Here is a 17200-nt window from a genome sequence, read left to right as displayed (position 1 = left end):
GGAAATTTTATTTGTTGAAATAAGGTCACATCTGTATTTTTAAAACTAGTAGATTTATGAAATATGTGTAAATTCAAATGATATAAAATCTAAATGTCAATTGATAACTTTATATTACCAAGTTTAAGAGATAAGAAGTAACAGACCACAAAATTTGTAAAAGATGCCAAATAATATGAGACATAGAAAGACAAAGGCATCTAATTTAATTCATCTGACTCTCCTGACATCATAAAATAAATAACTGACAAATTCCTGTTTTGAGGGGATGTCATTACACTGGTCCTATTTCACGGCTGCTGGAGTAGTTACAGATCTTCAGAAATTTAAAAAAAAATCATTATGGCTTTATTCTGTTAAATATTGTTTTTGGTTAAAATTATTTATGACAGGCTATTAAAATAATTTTGAAGAAGAAAACTAACTAGGAATGAGCTAGTTAGTAATACAAGGATGTTAGCTAATGTAAATAAATGGCACCCAAGAATTCTTACCTCAATGGCATGCTGGAATTGCTCATGTTCTCGCTGTAGCTGTTCAGCCTCTTGCAATGAGCTGGCTGTGATGAGACCAGCATTTAGCATGGATTCTCCATTGCGGATCCAACCCAGCACCTGAAATTGCAAATTCAACTATTTACAGGGCTGATTCTTAGCATGCAGTCTGTGGATTGCTGTTACCTAAAAGAATTCTAGATGCTTCCCAAAGACCACTTGGTTTTTGTGTCTTAATGTTTATCTTCAACACAAGATCATGGGTATACTTATTGTTACAAAATCACTTTGACTGTAGCCTTCATTGGGATCTCCTTAGAACCATGACCATTTTGTGAGAGGTTTTAGCAGCAGCAAATGGAAAGTGCTGGGAGTAGTTATTTATGGGACTATTGACTATATTTGAAGTTGACTTTAAAAATTTAAAATTAAATGCTTTTCTCTGCTATTAAAGATGTTCTATATCTCTTCAGCTTTAACAAATCTGTGACAAGTATGACATTCAAAATGAAAATGACTTCAAGGCATTTATTGTTAAATTTTAATCTTTGTTTTTTTTTTTAATAGACATTGACATGCCATAAAAAGTGGTATAAAGAGTAGGAGACAACTCAGTCTGTATTATTACTTGTAGCTGATACAACTGATTAATTATAGGACTCTGAAATCTCTTTCTTTTGCATGATTCAAAATAAGAAGTTAATTCATGGCTTTAAAAATTGTACAAATTAACATAATGAAAGGTAATGGTGCCAGTAAGTAATAATGAATATGATGACTAGAAAGAAGCATGGGAAGATTCAAATGAACTATTACTGATAAGTAAAGTAAACAGAGCCAAGAAAAAAAAAAAAAACATACAAAATGATGCAACCATATACATGAAAAGAACAAGAGAAAGAAAGAAATTGAAGTGCTGTAAAATTATAAGGAAAGGAAAAAAAGAAAGAATGTGAGAAGAAGCCTTACCCTTACTTCTTCATAGAGATAGTTTTTATTGCTGTTGCTGTTTTGAGGGGATGTTATTTGTTTTCTGGATAAATTGAACAGTACTGACATTTTTCCCCCTCCTTTTTATTAAAAATAATGCTTTGTTATTTGGAACGGCTCTTTGGGATAGGGGGAAATTTAAGCAATGTAAAAAACAAAAAGATGACAGTAAAAAAAATTTTTTTTAAAACAAATTTGACCAGAAATGCAAGATTAAAAAAATAAGTGATTTGAAGTTTCTGCTAAAGGAAAAGGAAAAAAAAAAAAGAAGAAAAAAAAAACTTACATTAGTTCTGCTCTTAAAAAAAAAAGTCAGAAAAATTCAATTAGGATTAGTGTAATCCATTACAGTAGCCTACATACCACATAGAGGATCTAGATATATTAAGTATAAAACGTGGGGCTCCAACCTGGGGAAAAAAATGTAATATAATCAACAGTATTCTGGAACCAGCTCATACCTGCTCAAGAGAATCAATTGTTAAATTTTTGTCCCTAAGAAATTATCAAATCTACAAATTAGGGCTTGAATTTTTATTTTGTCGATTGTCTTGACTTAAGTTGCTGAAAACTATTTTTAATATTTTAAAATTTAAAAGTGGGCAATGCTTTTTTTTTTTTTTTTTTTTTTAAAAGACAGCTGATTTTTAAACATTTATCAGGATGTAATATAAAGTGTACAAGGAGGTCTGGCCAAGGTTTGTTTCTAACAGTTACGATCTTACTTCAGCTCTTTGGGTCTGTTTCCTCATCTGTAAAGTAAAGAGATAAGGGTATTGGATTGGATGATCTCTAAGATCTCTTCTTTCACTAACATTCTATGAGAGCTACTAGCACATCTCAAATGAGAAATTATCCTTCCCTCTAGCATGCTAGGATATTTTTGCTTCCCAGGGTATTCTACAGATCATTAAACAAAACCTAAAAGATGGATCAGGTACACATGGCTTCCCACTCTGTAAAAAATAAACCTTTTTAAATGTTTAAAATTTTTATTTTCCAACCTGCTCTGCCTCTGATGGAATTATAGGCACCAGATGACAAGAGAAAAACTACAGTCTCATATAGCATGTTATCCTGTCCAGGTTGGTGACAGTAAATTTGGCAGGAAATCACAATAATACCACCAGGAAGGAATGTGCTCATATTTTTTAGGCACAAAATACAAATAACAAAACAGACTCAGGAGGAGGTTTATAATGTCACGCTTCTCTCAGATGCTGCTATCTGTAGTGGCCTGCCAAGGTGTAAAGCATTTCCCAGTTAAGAAGGAGCAGCCAAATATCTAATACATGATCTCCAAAATTATACAGTGAGCATTGTTTTATTAGGGTCAAAGACTAAAAGGATAAGAAGAAAGTAGCAATAGATTTTTGAGACTTTTTGATGGGATTAGGTCCCTGAAGAGTGGAAATATGGTATCAAGAGCATAGATAGATGGGTTAGCCTTAGAAAGTACATGTTTTTCTTCAGTCATTTCAGTTGCGTCTGACTCTTCCTGACCCCATTTATAAATAAGGAAATTGAGACAAATAAGGTTAAGCAACTTGGCCAGCGTCACACAGCTAGTAAGTGACTAAGGCTGGATTTGAAAGTAAGATGAGGAGTCTTTCTGGCTCAGGAGCTGATGCCCTATCCACTGTCCAACCTAGATGCCGTTAAAATGTGCAAAAGGTCCTTTTTTTCTTAGAATTTCTATTTTTCTAATTTCCCTCTTCGTAGGGAAAAAGAAAGAATGCCTTGGTTTCTTTAAGATTTGATTCAAACACTACCTTCCAAAGAGCTGTAGTGATCCCAGTAACTTTTACTGCTCTTACTTCCTAAACAACATCATATTTATTGTTATTTATGGTAAGAATTCATCATAAAATCACTAGATTTAGAGATGAAAAGAACCTAAGTTCATTAACTCCAACTCTGCTTCCTTCTTTTACAAATGAGAAAATTGAGGCTGAGTGGTGACATCACTTAGTACTGGGTCACAGAGCTTTCTTGAGCCCTATCCACTATACCCTTCTGTCTTTCATGTTTTCTGTCCCATTGGAAAGTAAACTTCTTAAAGGCAAGAACAGTTTTTTTTTTTGGCTTTTCTTTGTATTTCCTGCACTTAGCATTATGTTTGATAGAGTAAATATTTAATAAATGTTTATCGACCAAACAATGGATGGGGCAGTATATGAAAGTGATTTGTGATTTTGTTGATATGAGGAGCTTCTGGGGAGGAACTTTCTCTCCAATACAGACTAATACCCTCTCCGCTACTTTTAATTTTAGATAGCTGTTGCCCAGAACACTAAGAGTGTGAGTCAGTTGATCAGGGTAACACAAAAAAGGTTGAATTTACTGATAATAATAAAAAAATGATGAGGTATGGAGAAGAAAAGTTGAGAGAACTCACAGAAAATTAGGTGGCCAAAAATCAGGTTTAATAGGGGCATGAAGATAGCAAAAAAAAAAAAAAAAGAAAGAAAAGTTTGAAATTTCAATTGGATTTGTACTACATTCAGCTAATTAATACAAGTGTGTTTTTCCACAGGAATACTACTAACATTTTTTTTTTTCAAGTGGAAAAATGTATCCTGTGTTCCAAAGGGCTATCTCAGAAATACATTTGGGGAATTCCATCAGGAAGGGTATGAAGTAGAAAGGAGTAGATGTTCTATGAAACAGAAATGCATGAATTTCCTATAATACCTAAGAAAATACAACCCTTGAAATACATGCATAAGAAAACACATATAACATGGTAAGGAGAAATAGCAAGAGACATAATACAGTGGTGGGGATAGAGAAGGAGTACCAGGGCTAAAAGCTAGAGTAAGTAAAGGTAGTTTGTTAGTTGAATGTTCATCAAGTGGATTTCAAATGAAAAGGGAACTGTCTCTAGAAGCACTTTTTCAGGTGTATAGTGGAAACGCAAGGTGTTCCTACAATACCACTTACTACTCTACATCTGGTTTTCTGCTGCCCTGCACGTCATTGGATACCTGTTTAACTTCTGCCTGCAGATGGCGCAGCTGTACACACTGCTCTAAGTGTTTCCGATGCTGCTCTGCTGCCAAATCCAACTCCTGCTGTTTTTCATGAAGAAACTCCAATAAGTCCTGGACACGGGTCGCCATATCCACATCTCTATCACAGAGCAACTCCACGCCTGAAAAAGTCACAAGAGATGCTAGAACTAAACCAATTTCTTTCTTTCTTTCTTTCTTTTTTAATTATAGCTTTTTATTTACAAGTTATATGTATGGGTAATTTTTCAGCATTGACAATTGCCAAACCTTTTGTTCCAATTTTTCCCATCCTTTCCCCCACCCCTTCCCCCAGATGGCAGGTTGACCAATACATGTTAAATATGTTTAAATATAAATTAAAAACAAATTAAGTATACATGTCCAAACAGTTATTTTGCTGTACAAAAAGAATCAGACTTTGAAATAGTGTACAATTAGCCTGTGAAGGAAATAAAAAATGCAGGCAGCAAAAATATAGGGATTGGGAATTCTATGTAATGGTTCTTAAGTTATCTCCCAGAGTTCTTTCACTGGGTGTAGCTGGTTCAGTTCACTATGGCTCCATTAGAACTGATTTAGTTCATCTCATTGCTGAAGATGGGCAGTTCATCAGAACTGATCATCATATAGTATTGTTGTTGAGGTATATAATGATCTCCTGGTTCTGCTCATTTCACTCAGCAACAGTTTGTATAAGTTTCTCCAGGCCTTTCTGAAATCATTCTGTTGGTCATTTCTTGCCGAACATAATATTCCATAATATTCATATACCACAATTTATTCAACCATTCTCCATTTGAGGGGCATCCATTCAGTTTCCAGTTTCTGGCCACTACAAACAGGGCTGCCACAAACATTCGTGCACATACAGGTCCCTTTCCTTTCTTTAAAATCTCTTTTTGGGGTATAAGCCCAGTAGTAGCACAGCTGGATCAAAGGGTATGCACAGTTTGATAACTTTTTGAGCATAATTCCAAATTATGGATATATTCACAATGGAACCAATTTCTTAAAATTCCCAATACATGTATAAATAAGTTATCTGATACGAGAATCAATAATCCCTATTTGCCTCTTCTGCAGAGCAAGGCCCCTGATTGATAAAATTTGACCAAGACTGGCAGAGAGTATACATATGTATACATACATGTATCTGAATCTGTGTTTGACTATGTACCAGTTATAATTTTCAAGTATTTATAAATTTTGATTATTCATAGTCAAAAGGTGACCAATTAAAGAGCTCAATTCTTACAACTCTATTTCCTGGGACATCTCTCTGCAGATCAGTTATGTGGAGAGGCTTTACATCATTTCAGGACAATGAAACTTTGTCTCATTTGCACACTTGGCTTGCATTTTAATAAGTATTGCATTAGACCGGATGATATAAAATAATGTAGTAAGTTTCATGCTTTAAGTTGGTGAAAACAGTACCAATATTGTAAAGTATTAGTAGGACATTCCCCTAATGCCTCTAGTGACATCTACTGGTGAAATAAAAATTAAATGACAACTAAAAAATTAGGAACCCTGAAATATAAAAACTATCTTAAGGATGAGGTTACATTGCTGAGGCACAAATATGTAAAATAATCTCATAGTGTTATTATTTTGTGGAATTACTTCTTAGAGTTTTGAATGGTTCATAAGAATTTTAAGGGTTAGTTCAATATCTATATTTACATATTTGATTAATCTGAAAAATTGGAGATATTTCACTTTAAGAATTAAAAATATCTGTATTTGAGTTATACTAAAATTATATTCTGAGAATATAAGTAACTTTTAGCCATACCATTAAAACAAACTAAGTGAATTCATGTAGCGACATGAAGAAACTCCAATATGACATAAAAGGAAATGGTAACAACAAAACATCTTCCCCTATCTTACCAGAGGCTTGTACTTCATTGACATACTGCAGGAGATCTTGTCCTTGGTGGATAACATCAAAGGTCAAATTATTCATTGTTAGTGCTTTGTCTGCGTGGTGCTGGAGCCGCTGTTCTGCTATTGTGAGATCTTCAGTGTCAAAATCATTCATCTGCTGAGAAAGCTCATCATTCCAAGATTCAAGGTCTGAGATGATCTAATAGAGGGGGAAAAAAATTCATCTGAACAACAAGACACCCATACACATGCTGAAAGCAGATCTTCAGAAATGATAAAATTCAAAAGACAACCAAAAAATCCATTATAGAGATAGACTTTTCAATTTCCCATCCTACACTGCATGTTTTTGCTAATACAAATCAGAATAGTCAAACAATATTTGTAAATTCCAATGCTTGTCAACACCAGTAAGGTGGACTTGAACAAGTTTGCTGAGACTTTAGGGGATTTACAGAGTGGAAGAAAAAGCATTTAATAAGCATCTACTATTTTACAATACTGTGATAAGTACTTTACAAACAGAATATCCTTTTGATCATCCCAACAACTCTGCAAGATAAGCACTATTCTTATCTTCATTGTATATTTAAGGAAACATCAAAAAATATATTTGCTAGGCCACAGATCTAGTAATTATCTCAGGTTCAATTTGAACTCAATCCTTCTAGACATAAACTTAGAAAATTCTATCCACAGTGCTTCTTAGCAGCTAAGAACACCAGTTCTATTTTACTGATCTTCCTTCTCTCAATTCTTTATTAAGTTTTTTTTTTGTATAATACTGGTGTGCTTGTGTGAGTGTGTGTGTGTGTGTGTGTGTGTGTGGTATTTATTTATAAAATACGTAAAAGAAGCATATAAATAATTATAAATCAGACTTGAGCTTGAGGCTAACCAGAAGAATTTTAAACAAAAAAATAATTATTACCACAATTGCTTTCTATATTGTTGACTTTTTTTTTTTTTAAATTTTGTCACAGGGATAAGAGTTGGGTCAAAAGTACTGGGAGACTAACTGAATTTAACAAAAAAATTTACAAAGCGATAATCCCATTTTTTAAAATTATTTTTTTAATTAAAGTTTTTTATTTACAAAGCATATGCATGGGTAATTTTTCCAAGATTGACCTTTGCAAAACCTTTTGTTCCAGATTTTCCCCTCCTTTTATCCACTCCCTCCGCTAGCTGGTAGGTAGTGTAATGTTAAATATGTTGAAATACATATTAGATCCAATATATGTATATATATTTATACAGTTATCTTGTTGCCCAAGAAAATCAGATCAAGAAAGAAGAAAAAGAAAAACTGAGGAAGAAAACAAAATGCAAACAAATAACAACAGAAAGAGTGAGATTGCTATGTTGTGGTCCACACTCAGTTCCCACAGGCCTCTTTCTGGGTAAAATTGGCTCTCTTCATCACTGCACAAGAATTAGTTTGAATCATTTCATTGTTGAAAGAGAGCCACATCCAGCAGAACTGATCATATATATTGTTGTATGTTTAATCCCATCCTTTTTTTTTTTTTAAGTTTTAAATTTAATATAGAAAAATATATAGGAAAAGGTGATTTTTCACTTGATTTCTTTAAATAGGGAAAAGAATAAGCTTTGCTTTATAAAACCAAAAAATAGGAATTATATGATAATGTTAAAAAAAAAAGCAATTTTAATTTCTAATGATTGTCAAGTCACTTAAATCTCCCTGTGCCTCAGTTTCTGCATCTTTTAATTGAAATAGTCCCACTTTTAAACAGCTCACAAGGAATGGGTAATAAACTGAAGCTGAACATAGTAAATGAGACATGAACTGAAGATATCCATTGGGAATAGAAAAACTCTAGAGGCAGCCATGATAATGGATAAACATGGAAAATGCTGCCACAGTGTTTATCAAGAACTCTTGGTTACTAAATACAAGAAAAACAAAGAAACCTACTGAGACAACAAAACTCAAAAAAGGGGAAGAAGATTTCTGGATATTGATTTTTCATAAAAGACAGTTTAAATAAGATAACATTTTTTTTTTAATTTGAGAATGTTAAAGAAAAATTCATTATTTCAATCTAGCATTATCATCCTTTATTGTGATTATTCACCAATGCAATTGAGAAGTTGTCCGTGAATTTCATAGGTCAGAATTTGCATTTAGATTCCCCCTAGCTTTCTCCAGTGCATATTAGCAAACCATAAAGAAGTTTCAGAACACCTTATCCACTCACACAATTAGTGATGAATTGTAAGTTCCTTTTCCCTGAATTTCCATATGATCCAGCATTATTTAACAATTTTTCAAAAGCATACTATGATAGTTCTTGAGCTAGAAGGGAACTCAGAGGTCATATAGTCTAACCTCCTTCATTTTCACAAATAAAGAAACTGAGCCACAACAGAAGATGCCCCAAATCACACAAGGTAGAATAGAAGCAATACTTGAACCCAGGTCATTATTTCCAAAAAGCCAATGATCCTTCCATTGTTACACTGCTATAACAATGATTATGCTGGTTTAGATTAAATTTTTCTGTTTTAGAAAATAAGATAATAAGGCCATGAGGAACATAAAAATATTTAGGAAAGCTAAAAAAAGATGAGTAAGAAAATACTATAAAAATCTTATTTTACAGTTTTAAAAAGGTGGAATATATAAATAAGAGGAATAGAAAGAAAATGAATGAGCTACAGTCTGATTTCTAACAAGCATAGAAGACCATGTTTTCCAAGAGGCATGAATATTCAAAGAAATTCAATTCAATAAACATTTATCAACTGTCATCATTGTACTAGTTACTGGAAATACAAAAACATAAATGAAAAACAAACAAAAGAAATAATCCATTCCCTAATGGAGCTTGGATTCTACTGAAGTAAATTTCACCAGATCAAAGAGGAAACCAAAACAGACAAAAGAGAAGTTTAAAAAAAAAAAATCAAAACCAAACCTGACACTGGCTTTTTCAAGTCTTCCAGCTTCATGTTTCTTTAAAAAGAAGTACAGAAGTCATGGTGCCATGACAAGAGTGCTGGCTGGCAATTAAGAAGATTCAAAAGATTGGATTTCTTTTATGTATAATACACTGAACAAGCCATTTAATCTCTGGACTTCATTTAAAGATGTTTTACACCTATATACACCTATATACAACCACTATACAACTCTCAGATTGGCTAAGATATCAGGAAAAGTTTGAGGGGTGGAGGAAATCTGGGACACTAATATATTGTTGATAGAGTTGTGAATGGATCCAACCATTCTGGAGAGCAATTTGGAACTATGTTCAAAAAGTTATCAAACTGTGCATACCCTTTGATCCAGCAATGTTTCTACTGGGCTTATACCCCAAAGAGATACTAAAGAAGGGAAAGGGACCTGTATGTGCAAAAATGTTTGTGGCAGCTCTTTTTGTATTGGCCAGAAACTGCAAATTAAGTGGATGCCCATTACTTGGAGAATGGTTGAATAAGTTATGATATATGAATGTTATGGAGTATTATGGTTCTGTAAGAAATGACCAGCAGGATGATTTCAGAGACTTACATGAACTGATGCTAAGTGAAATGATTAGAAATAGGAGATCATTGTACACAGCAACAACAAGATTATCTGACAAGATTATCTGATGATCAACTGTGATGGATGTGGATCTTTTTAACAATAAGATGATTCAGGCCAATTCCAATGGTCTTGTGATGGAGAGAGCCATCTGTACGTAGAGGACTACAGGGACTGAATGTGAATCAGAGCATAGTGTTTTCACCCTTTAATTGTTGGTTGATTGTTTTTTTCTTTCTCATTTTTTTTTTCCTTTTTGATCTGATTTTTCTTGTGCAGCATGATATTCATAGAAATACGTATAGAAGAGCCGCACGTTTAACATATATTGGATTGCCTGCTGTCCAGAAGTGGAGTTGGGGAGAAGAGAGAAAGAAAACATTTGGAACACAAGTTTTTGCAAGGGTGAATACTGAAAACTATCTTTGCATATATTTTGAGAATAAAAAGCTACTATTTTAAAAAAATGAAGATGTGTGCCCTTCATTCTTAAGAGGACTATGACATCAGGATGGTGATGCCATAACATGGAAGTGAATTGGAATTAAGTGAGAGAGGGCCGGGCAGCTAGATGGTACAGTGGATAGAGTTCAAATCTGGCCTCAGACACTTACTGTGTGACACTAAGTAAATCATTTCACTCTGTCTCAGTCTCCTTATCAGTAAAAAGAAACTGAAGAAGGAAATAGCAAATTAGTTCAGTATTTTTGCCAAGAAAACTCCCAATAAGGTTACGATTAAATGGACATAAATAAAACAATTCAACAGAAGTCCTTTCTAGCTTGAAAATCACAGGACCACAGATTTGGATTAGGAAGGGATCTCAAAAGATATGGAGTCCATTCCTAAGGTAATGCAGTCCATTCCTTTCATTTTATAGATGAAGAAACTGAGAGTAAAAGTACTTGTCAAGGGTCACATAACACAAGTTTTTCCAATTCTAGCATTCTATTTTGCCACCTAAATTAAAACCAAAACCAAAACCAAAAACAGAACAAGATAATTTAGATAATTAAAGCCTAAAATTTTATTGCATGAGTGCTGTCTTTGCCCTTTAATGTAATCACTCAAATTTGAGCAAATCTAGTTTTATAAAATTACAGTAGAATTTTAACCCTGATTTGGTGTACTGATCTGAAAAAGTTCCTAATTTTATGTCAAAGAAATGGAGAGATAACTATTTATTGACAAAAGGATTACATATTGTAGGGACTTTGTTCTAATGGTACAACTCTCTTTGTCTAAGGTTAAGGACACTGAGGTCAAGAGAAATAGAATAATTTATCTAGGGCAGCAAGTGCAAAAGACAGGATTTGAACTCAAGGTTTTTTTTTTTTTTTTTTTTAAACTACAATTTCAATACTTGATCTCCACTGAACCGTAATGTTAAAGCAATGGAATTTCTGATCCACCTTCCAAAACACATTTCCGTCAGATAATGGCCCTCTCCAAATTTAAAAAAAAAAAAAAAAAAAAAAAGCATTATTTTCTCATTTGGAGTTGCATCAGTCTAAACAACAGGTGATTTTTCAAATACCAAATTGATAGTACTTAGAAATTTCTAATGGTACCTCTGTTTTGTTCCTCAAGTAACATATCCAATCAAAAGCAATAGATTTAAAAAAAAAAAAGGGAAGAAAACTTCTTTGAAGTAAAGATAACGAAAGAAAACAGGAACTACTCGGATTTTATTGTTTATCCAGTGCTCCTCTATAGAGTCCCTCTGTCCATTCAGACCTGTGACCCTCTCAGGCAATCTGGCTTTCATGGTGTTACCAAAGATCATTCATTTATTTGTGACTAAGTTTCAGTCAACATTAGATTTTTCATAAAGCTTCAGGATTTTTTTTTTTTTACAAGCTATATTAAAAGTTTTCAATTTGCTTTTAAAAAACTGAGAGCAAACATTGACTTTTAAAGTAAGGCTTCTCCTGGTGACTTGAAAGAGATCTTTAAATGCTCATCAAAATGCTCACCAGAGCCTTGACTCCAGTTCTAAATGGGCAGATGTCCACATTGCCCAACAAAAACAGCTTTTACAGTTAAGAGCTTTAGGTGGTAGCTCTAAATGAAGACAAAGGTCACAAAACTTGTGGGGGGAGGGGGCCCCCTAAGCCAAAATGGAAACCCACTAGTAAAAAATTATTGAGACCACAATCCCCGCACTCCAAATTCCCACTGATGATTTGACATGTAAATGAGACGGTGGTCAGGTTTAAATGTCAAACAAAACATTTTACTACAGGTAAATAGTAAAAACAAGCATTGTGATATAATGTAAAGAATACTTCTGATACCTGTTTTATGACCATTTTCTGAACCTTAGTTTCCTGATTAGTAAAAAGCAGATGACATCTGAAGATCTTAATAATGTGAACTCCTTGAGGAGAGGGGCAATTTTTGCCTTTCTTTATATGGTTCCTGGCATACAATATGTACTTCATAAATGTTTGTTGATTGTGAAGTCATAGGATTTTTGTGAAGACCAAATGAAATAATGTATAAAAAATTCTTTTGTAAATTCAAAGTATATTACAAAATAATGTCAATATAAGAGATATCATCATTATTGTTAAGTCATAATGCTGTGGTGACACAAATTCTACAAATTTTAGATATCACTAAAAAGCCTTAGCTTCTTGAAAACAACTCAAAGAACTGCTACAGTTGTCAGCAGGAAGAGATATTCAGTCTCATTAGCTTTTTGGGGTTTGCTTTCCTTGGAAATATTACTTCAATTTAAGTTTAAGTGTGTTTCAATTCCTTTCATCATTATCCACAGTCAGTTTCAATTTAGTATCACCAAATTATACTTATTCCTGCTTGCACCTCCCCAATTCAAAAAGAAAGAAGATATTTTTTTCTTAATACAGAATTTACAACTACTTTCTTATTTTTGGTTGAGGAAAGATAGAGATCTTGTGCTCCTTTTATTTTATTGTAATGTAAGGTGCATTAATCCATTTCTAGTTAGCAATTGAATATGAAATGAGACCTCTATATATTAAAAAATAAAATAAAATAAGACTTCTCTTTTCTACTGTATTTTCACCAGTCCTGATACTTACTTCAGATTATCTACTTCTGCTTATTTAACTCTACTGATAACTCAGAGAAAGGAGTATTACCTTATATACAGTCCAGACATATTTAAAGTCACCATGTTAATAAGGTATTTTAAGCTTCTTTTTGGGGAAAAAAAAAGTCCCTTTTATTTCTTTTCTATTCCTCTTTAACCAACTTCTTTTCCTCTAGAAGTAAGATATTCCCATCTGCCTTCATTTTTCTTTCTTATCCATGTCTTTCAAAAAAGACATGTATGGTCAAGAACTTCTGGGAGTATGCCATAACAACTCAGAGATGGCCTTAGGAACTCATGTTAACTATGTCTGTAATCTTATTTTTACCAGCTTACCTCTGGGGAGATGAGAAATAGGGATTCACTTAAATAAGGCATGAATGAAAAAAAGATTAGGAGTTCACTTGCATTTCATCATCCTCGGGAGTACATTCATTTTTTCCTGTTATCAAAATACTAGAAAAGGGAAAGGAAACAAAACTGAAACAGCACAAAACAAAGCTACTCACTTCTATGGCATCCCTTTCAAAAATACGCAATTGCAAGAAGAGTTCAAGTTTGATCTTTCGCTCCTGAAAAAGTTCCTCCATCTGAGACTGGGCCTCATCCAGCTGCTGCAAGACTGTCTCAATATGATTGATGGAGCTGTTGTGAGGAGTTTTGTTACTAGAGATGGCAGAATCCCTGTTAAAGAGCAGATGAGGGAAATGGGGATTTAAAAAAGACAAACAGGAATTGAGTGAGAAAGTTCTACATTGTTACTAGCACAGGACCAGATCCGGCAACTAAATACCTCAGTGGGAAGAAAGCTAGCAGGAAGTTGGACTTCTTGTCTTAACACATGTAATAAGCCTACTATCCTCAACAACAAAGTTAAGCTTCTGTCCCTGAGCAATCCCGTCACAATATCAGGGTTTAATTTTTTAGTTTTCAATTCTTGTACTGGTTCAAATAATTCAATTTTACTTTTCAAAGATAACTGAATTTCTTATTCCCTACTTTTTAAAAATTAATAAAAATACACACACACACACACACACACACACACACACTTTCTACAATTTAAGATTTAAATTTTTTGGGGGGAGGAGACATTAAAATTTAGATGAATCAAATAAACAAGTCAAACATCTACTATGTACATAGAAACACTTTTTTACTTAAACATGCTGGGGAGAAAAATATAATTCTCTTATAAATTTAGCAAGATCTTGTAAAGAACTGAATTCAATGAATGAAATTTTTAAAAGAAATGAAAGGTAGCTCTGTGTTTTTGTAAGAGAGGGAATTTGCCATACCAAAGGGGAAAAAGAGAGAAAAAAACACATTATGATTTTAATAAGCATGATACTTGACATATGGGTGACTTAAACTTGAGTACTGCCTCAGTCTGAGTTATAAGAAGATGTTCTAGAAAAATAGGTGTTTCTCACACTTGACCAAGGTAATTTATACTCTCTTTCACTTGACAGACAAGTTCTGAGTAGACTCAGGTGAAAATAGACAGAAAATATGAGTTTTGCATTTAAAAGGGGTAGGTATTAGAAGAAAAGATAAATACATATAAATATATAATATTATACATATTTATTTATTTATTTTTGGTTCTACAGAAGGGCAGTGATATAAGAATGATGAGATGATCAAAAATGCATATATAAGAGAGAAAGAAAAAGAAGAGAAAGAAAAGAGAATATATTAAGTTGTAGTCAAGAAAGGAGGGAAAAGGTAAGAGATTTTTATTGTCCTCTATATCCAAGGATAACACTGTTGATGGTGCAGGTGGGTTGAGGATAATACACAGTGGCTATAAAAAGGAAGTATGCTGCCAGGATTTCATGATCTATGGCTTATGAAATGAAAAGGGCAAACAAGGAACTCACCTCAGCTGTTGGATGAGATCTTCCCCCTCCTTGATCACATTGACGGTGACCTGCAGGGTAGTCTGCTGCTGTTGGCCAAAGCGTTTGATCAGATCCTGAACAGCCTCTACCGATTCCGCGTAAACATCATCCAGCAGCTCTTTCTGTAACTCTTCTAGCCATGTCCAGAGCTAGGAGGGAGAAAATGAGAATAAACTGCACAATGAAGTGGAGGTTCCCGACTTAACTACTAGGCAGAGGCTGGCTGACTTCAGAGAGAGGGGGCTGGTGCTACAGCTCTGTGTGACACTGACTGGGAGGGAAATGGTGGTATAATGCTCCCAGAGAGATGGAAGGAAGGAAGGAAGGGAGAAGCATCCCAACAACAGTCAAACTGCCAGAGTGACATATGTACAAAACACACACACACACACACACACACTACAGAGCTGAAAGTGTGTATTTATATGTATTTGTGTGGGGAAAAGACAGGGATAGAGAATCAGAGAAAAGTCAGAATGAAAATCAGAAACAAGGATGTCAGAAAAAAGAAAAAAGTTAATTATTTAAAAAAATAAAAAGGAAAGCATTCTTTCTAATATTTTTTTCCATGCTCATTTGGGAGCACAAAATAAAGTCCTCAGTTGGGAGTACAAAGTAAAAAAAAAGTCCTTTTAATAGAAACATCTGTTAAATGTTTTAAGTAACAAATCTTGAAACATTTTATATTTATTTTTTGTTGTTCAGTCATTTTCAGTTCTGTATGAATCTTTGTCATCCAATTTGGAATTTTCTTGACAAAGATACTGGAATTGTTTGAAAATCCTTTTTATAGATGAGGAAACTGAGGCAAACTGTGTTGGATGATTTGTCTAGGGTCACACAACTAACTAAGTGCCTGAGGCCAGATTTGAACTCAGGAAAATGAATCTTCCTGAGCCCAAGCCTGACATTATACATTGTGTCATCTTTGTTGTCCAGTATGATTATTTAGCAGTTGGTTATTTTCTCTTACAAATGGGGTCAGGAATAGTCAGATACAAGTGAAAACAACTGAACAAAAACAACAATTTTACTATATTATTTTCAAATTGTTACAATTATTAGTTACTTCCTAGATCATTCCTCTGAATAAGATAGGCAATTTATACTCCCTAGGACTATAGAAGGGAACAGATTTGAGGGTTTTTAATAGTATCCCCTATCTTAGAAAGGGATTATATACCAGCTCAGTTTCAATGAGACTACAACAAATCAATGACTGTGTTAAAACTCCATTATGAAAATTATCTGCTGATAAAACCCACATAGAATCCTAGAATTTAGGAAAGTAACGTTAGTCCAACTGTGGATCTAATTTACCATCCAATTATTTGTGTTTTTTGCATTCTAAAACAGTGCTCTTTTCATTAAGATCCTATATTCCCTTCAAACACCACACTCCAATACATTTTAAAAGCATTTATTGCAACTATTATTTCATATGTCACATGGGAGGTAAGTAGATAAGGATAACTTGTAGCAACTGTGCAGCAATAACCACACTGAGTATGATACTGCTGGGAAGATAGAAGTAATTTGTTCATTTTCTGCATGTACATTGATTCATTCAGATTTCTGTGGTACCATTTGAATTAGGTAACATAAAATTAAAATTTGAAGAAAGAATTGAACACATCCAACAAGTAAAAGCGAATACCTTCACAAGAATGTAATAAAACAATTTTGTATCTTTGATATGTGAAATTAAAGGTGCATATCCCTCATGAGTCAACCAACTTAGATTCATAAGTGTTCAGCAAATTAGCAAGTCCCCCCTCCTTCGTTGACTTTCATAGATTGTTTTACTACTATCCACCTTTCAAGGCTAATAGGACATCAAAACTGTTGTATTTTTGTTGGAACAATTTATATGGATGCTTAATCTTTGTTTCCAAACTGCTGCTAATCTTAAAAATGAACAAACCCACAAGAAACAAAAGTATTTTTGTTTGCCAAGAATTATATAAAACACTAAACAAATCATTAGTTCAAAAATGTTGACTAAGAGACCTTAAACACTTCATAGGCACTTTATAACTTCTATTTTCAAAAGAGAAATTTAAAAACAAAATTAAAACTATACAGTCTAATTACTATTTAATATTGTACAGAGGTAAATTTATTTTACCTCTTACTAGAAAACTGATCATAAATTATATATATTTAAAATGAGAGTATAGAGCAAATCCTTATTTTTCATAGCTGGATCAACCAGAATCTTAAGGTTTTTTTTTTTTTTTTCCTAAAAATCAATGCAAAAACAATTGTTC

At 33.5% G+C, this 17200-nt stretch overlaps 1 protein-coding gene across 2 annotated transcripts in view; it reads right to left on the bottom strand.

Annotated features, from left to right (window-relative positions):
- Positions 1-17200, bottom strand: part of TRIO (trio Rho guanine nucleotide exchange factor) — a 485555-nt gene that overhangs the window by 151175 nt on the left and 317180 nt on the right. For both annotated transcript variants that reach the window (XM_051969858.1, XM_051969859.1), the window contains 5 exons: positions 14910-15079; positions 13536-13710; positions 6395-6590; positions 4472-4638; positions 495-614 (listed from right to left, as the gene is read on the bottom strand). In XM_051969858.1, coding sequence (XP_051825818.1) covers positions 495-614; positions 4472-4638; positions 6395-6590; positions 13536-13710; positions 14910-15079 — 828 coding nt within the window. The remainder of the gene's footprint in view (positions 1-494; positions 615-4471; positions 4639-6394; positions 6591-13535; positions 13711-14909; positions 15080-17200) is intronic.

Source organism: Antechinus flavipes, chromosome 1 (assembly GCF_016432865.1).
Source record: "Antechinus flavipes isolate AdamAnt ecotype Samford, QLD, Australia chromosome 1, AdamAnt_v2, whole genome shotgun sequence".
Classification (NCBI taxonomy): Eukaryota; Metazoa; Chordata; class Mammalia; order Dasyuromorphia; family Dasyuridae; genus Antechinus; species Antechinus flavipes.
The sequence above is the reverse complement of the archived record's forward strand: the minus strand, read 5'-3'. Positions and strand labels throughout refer to the sequence as shown.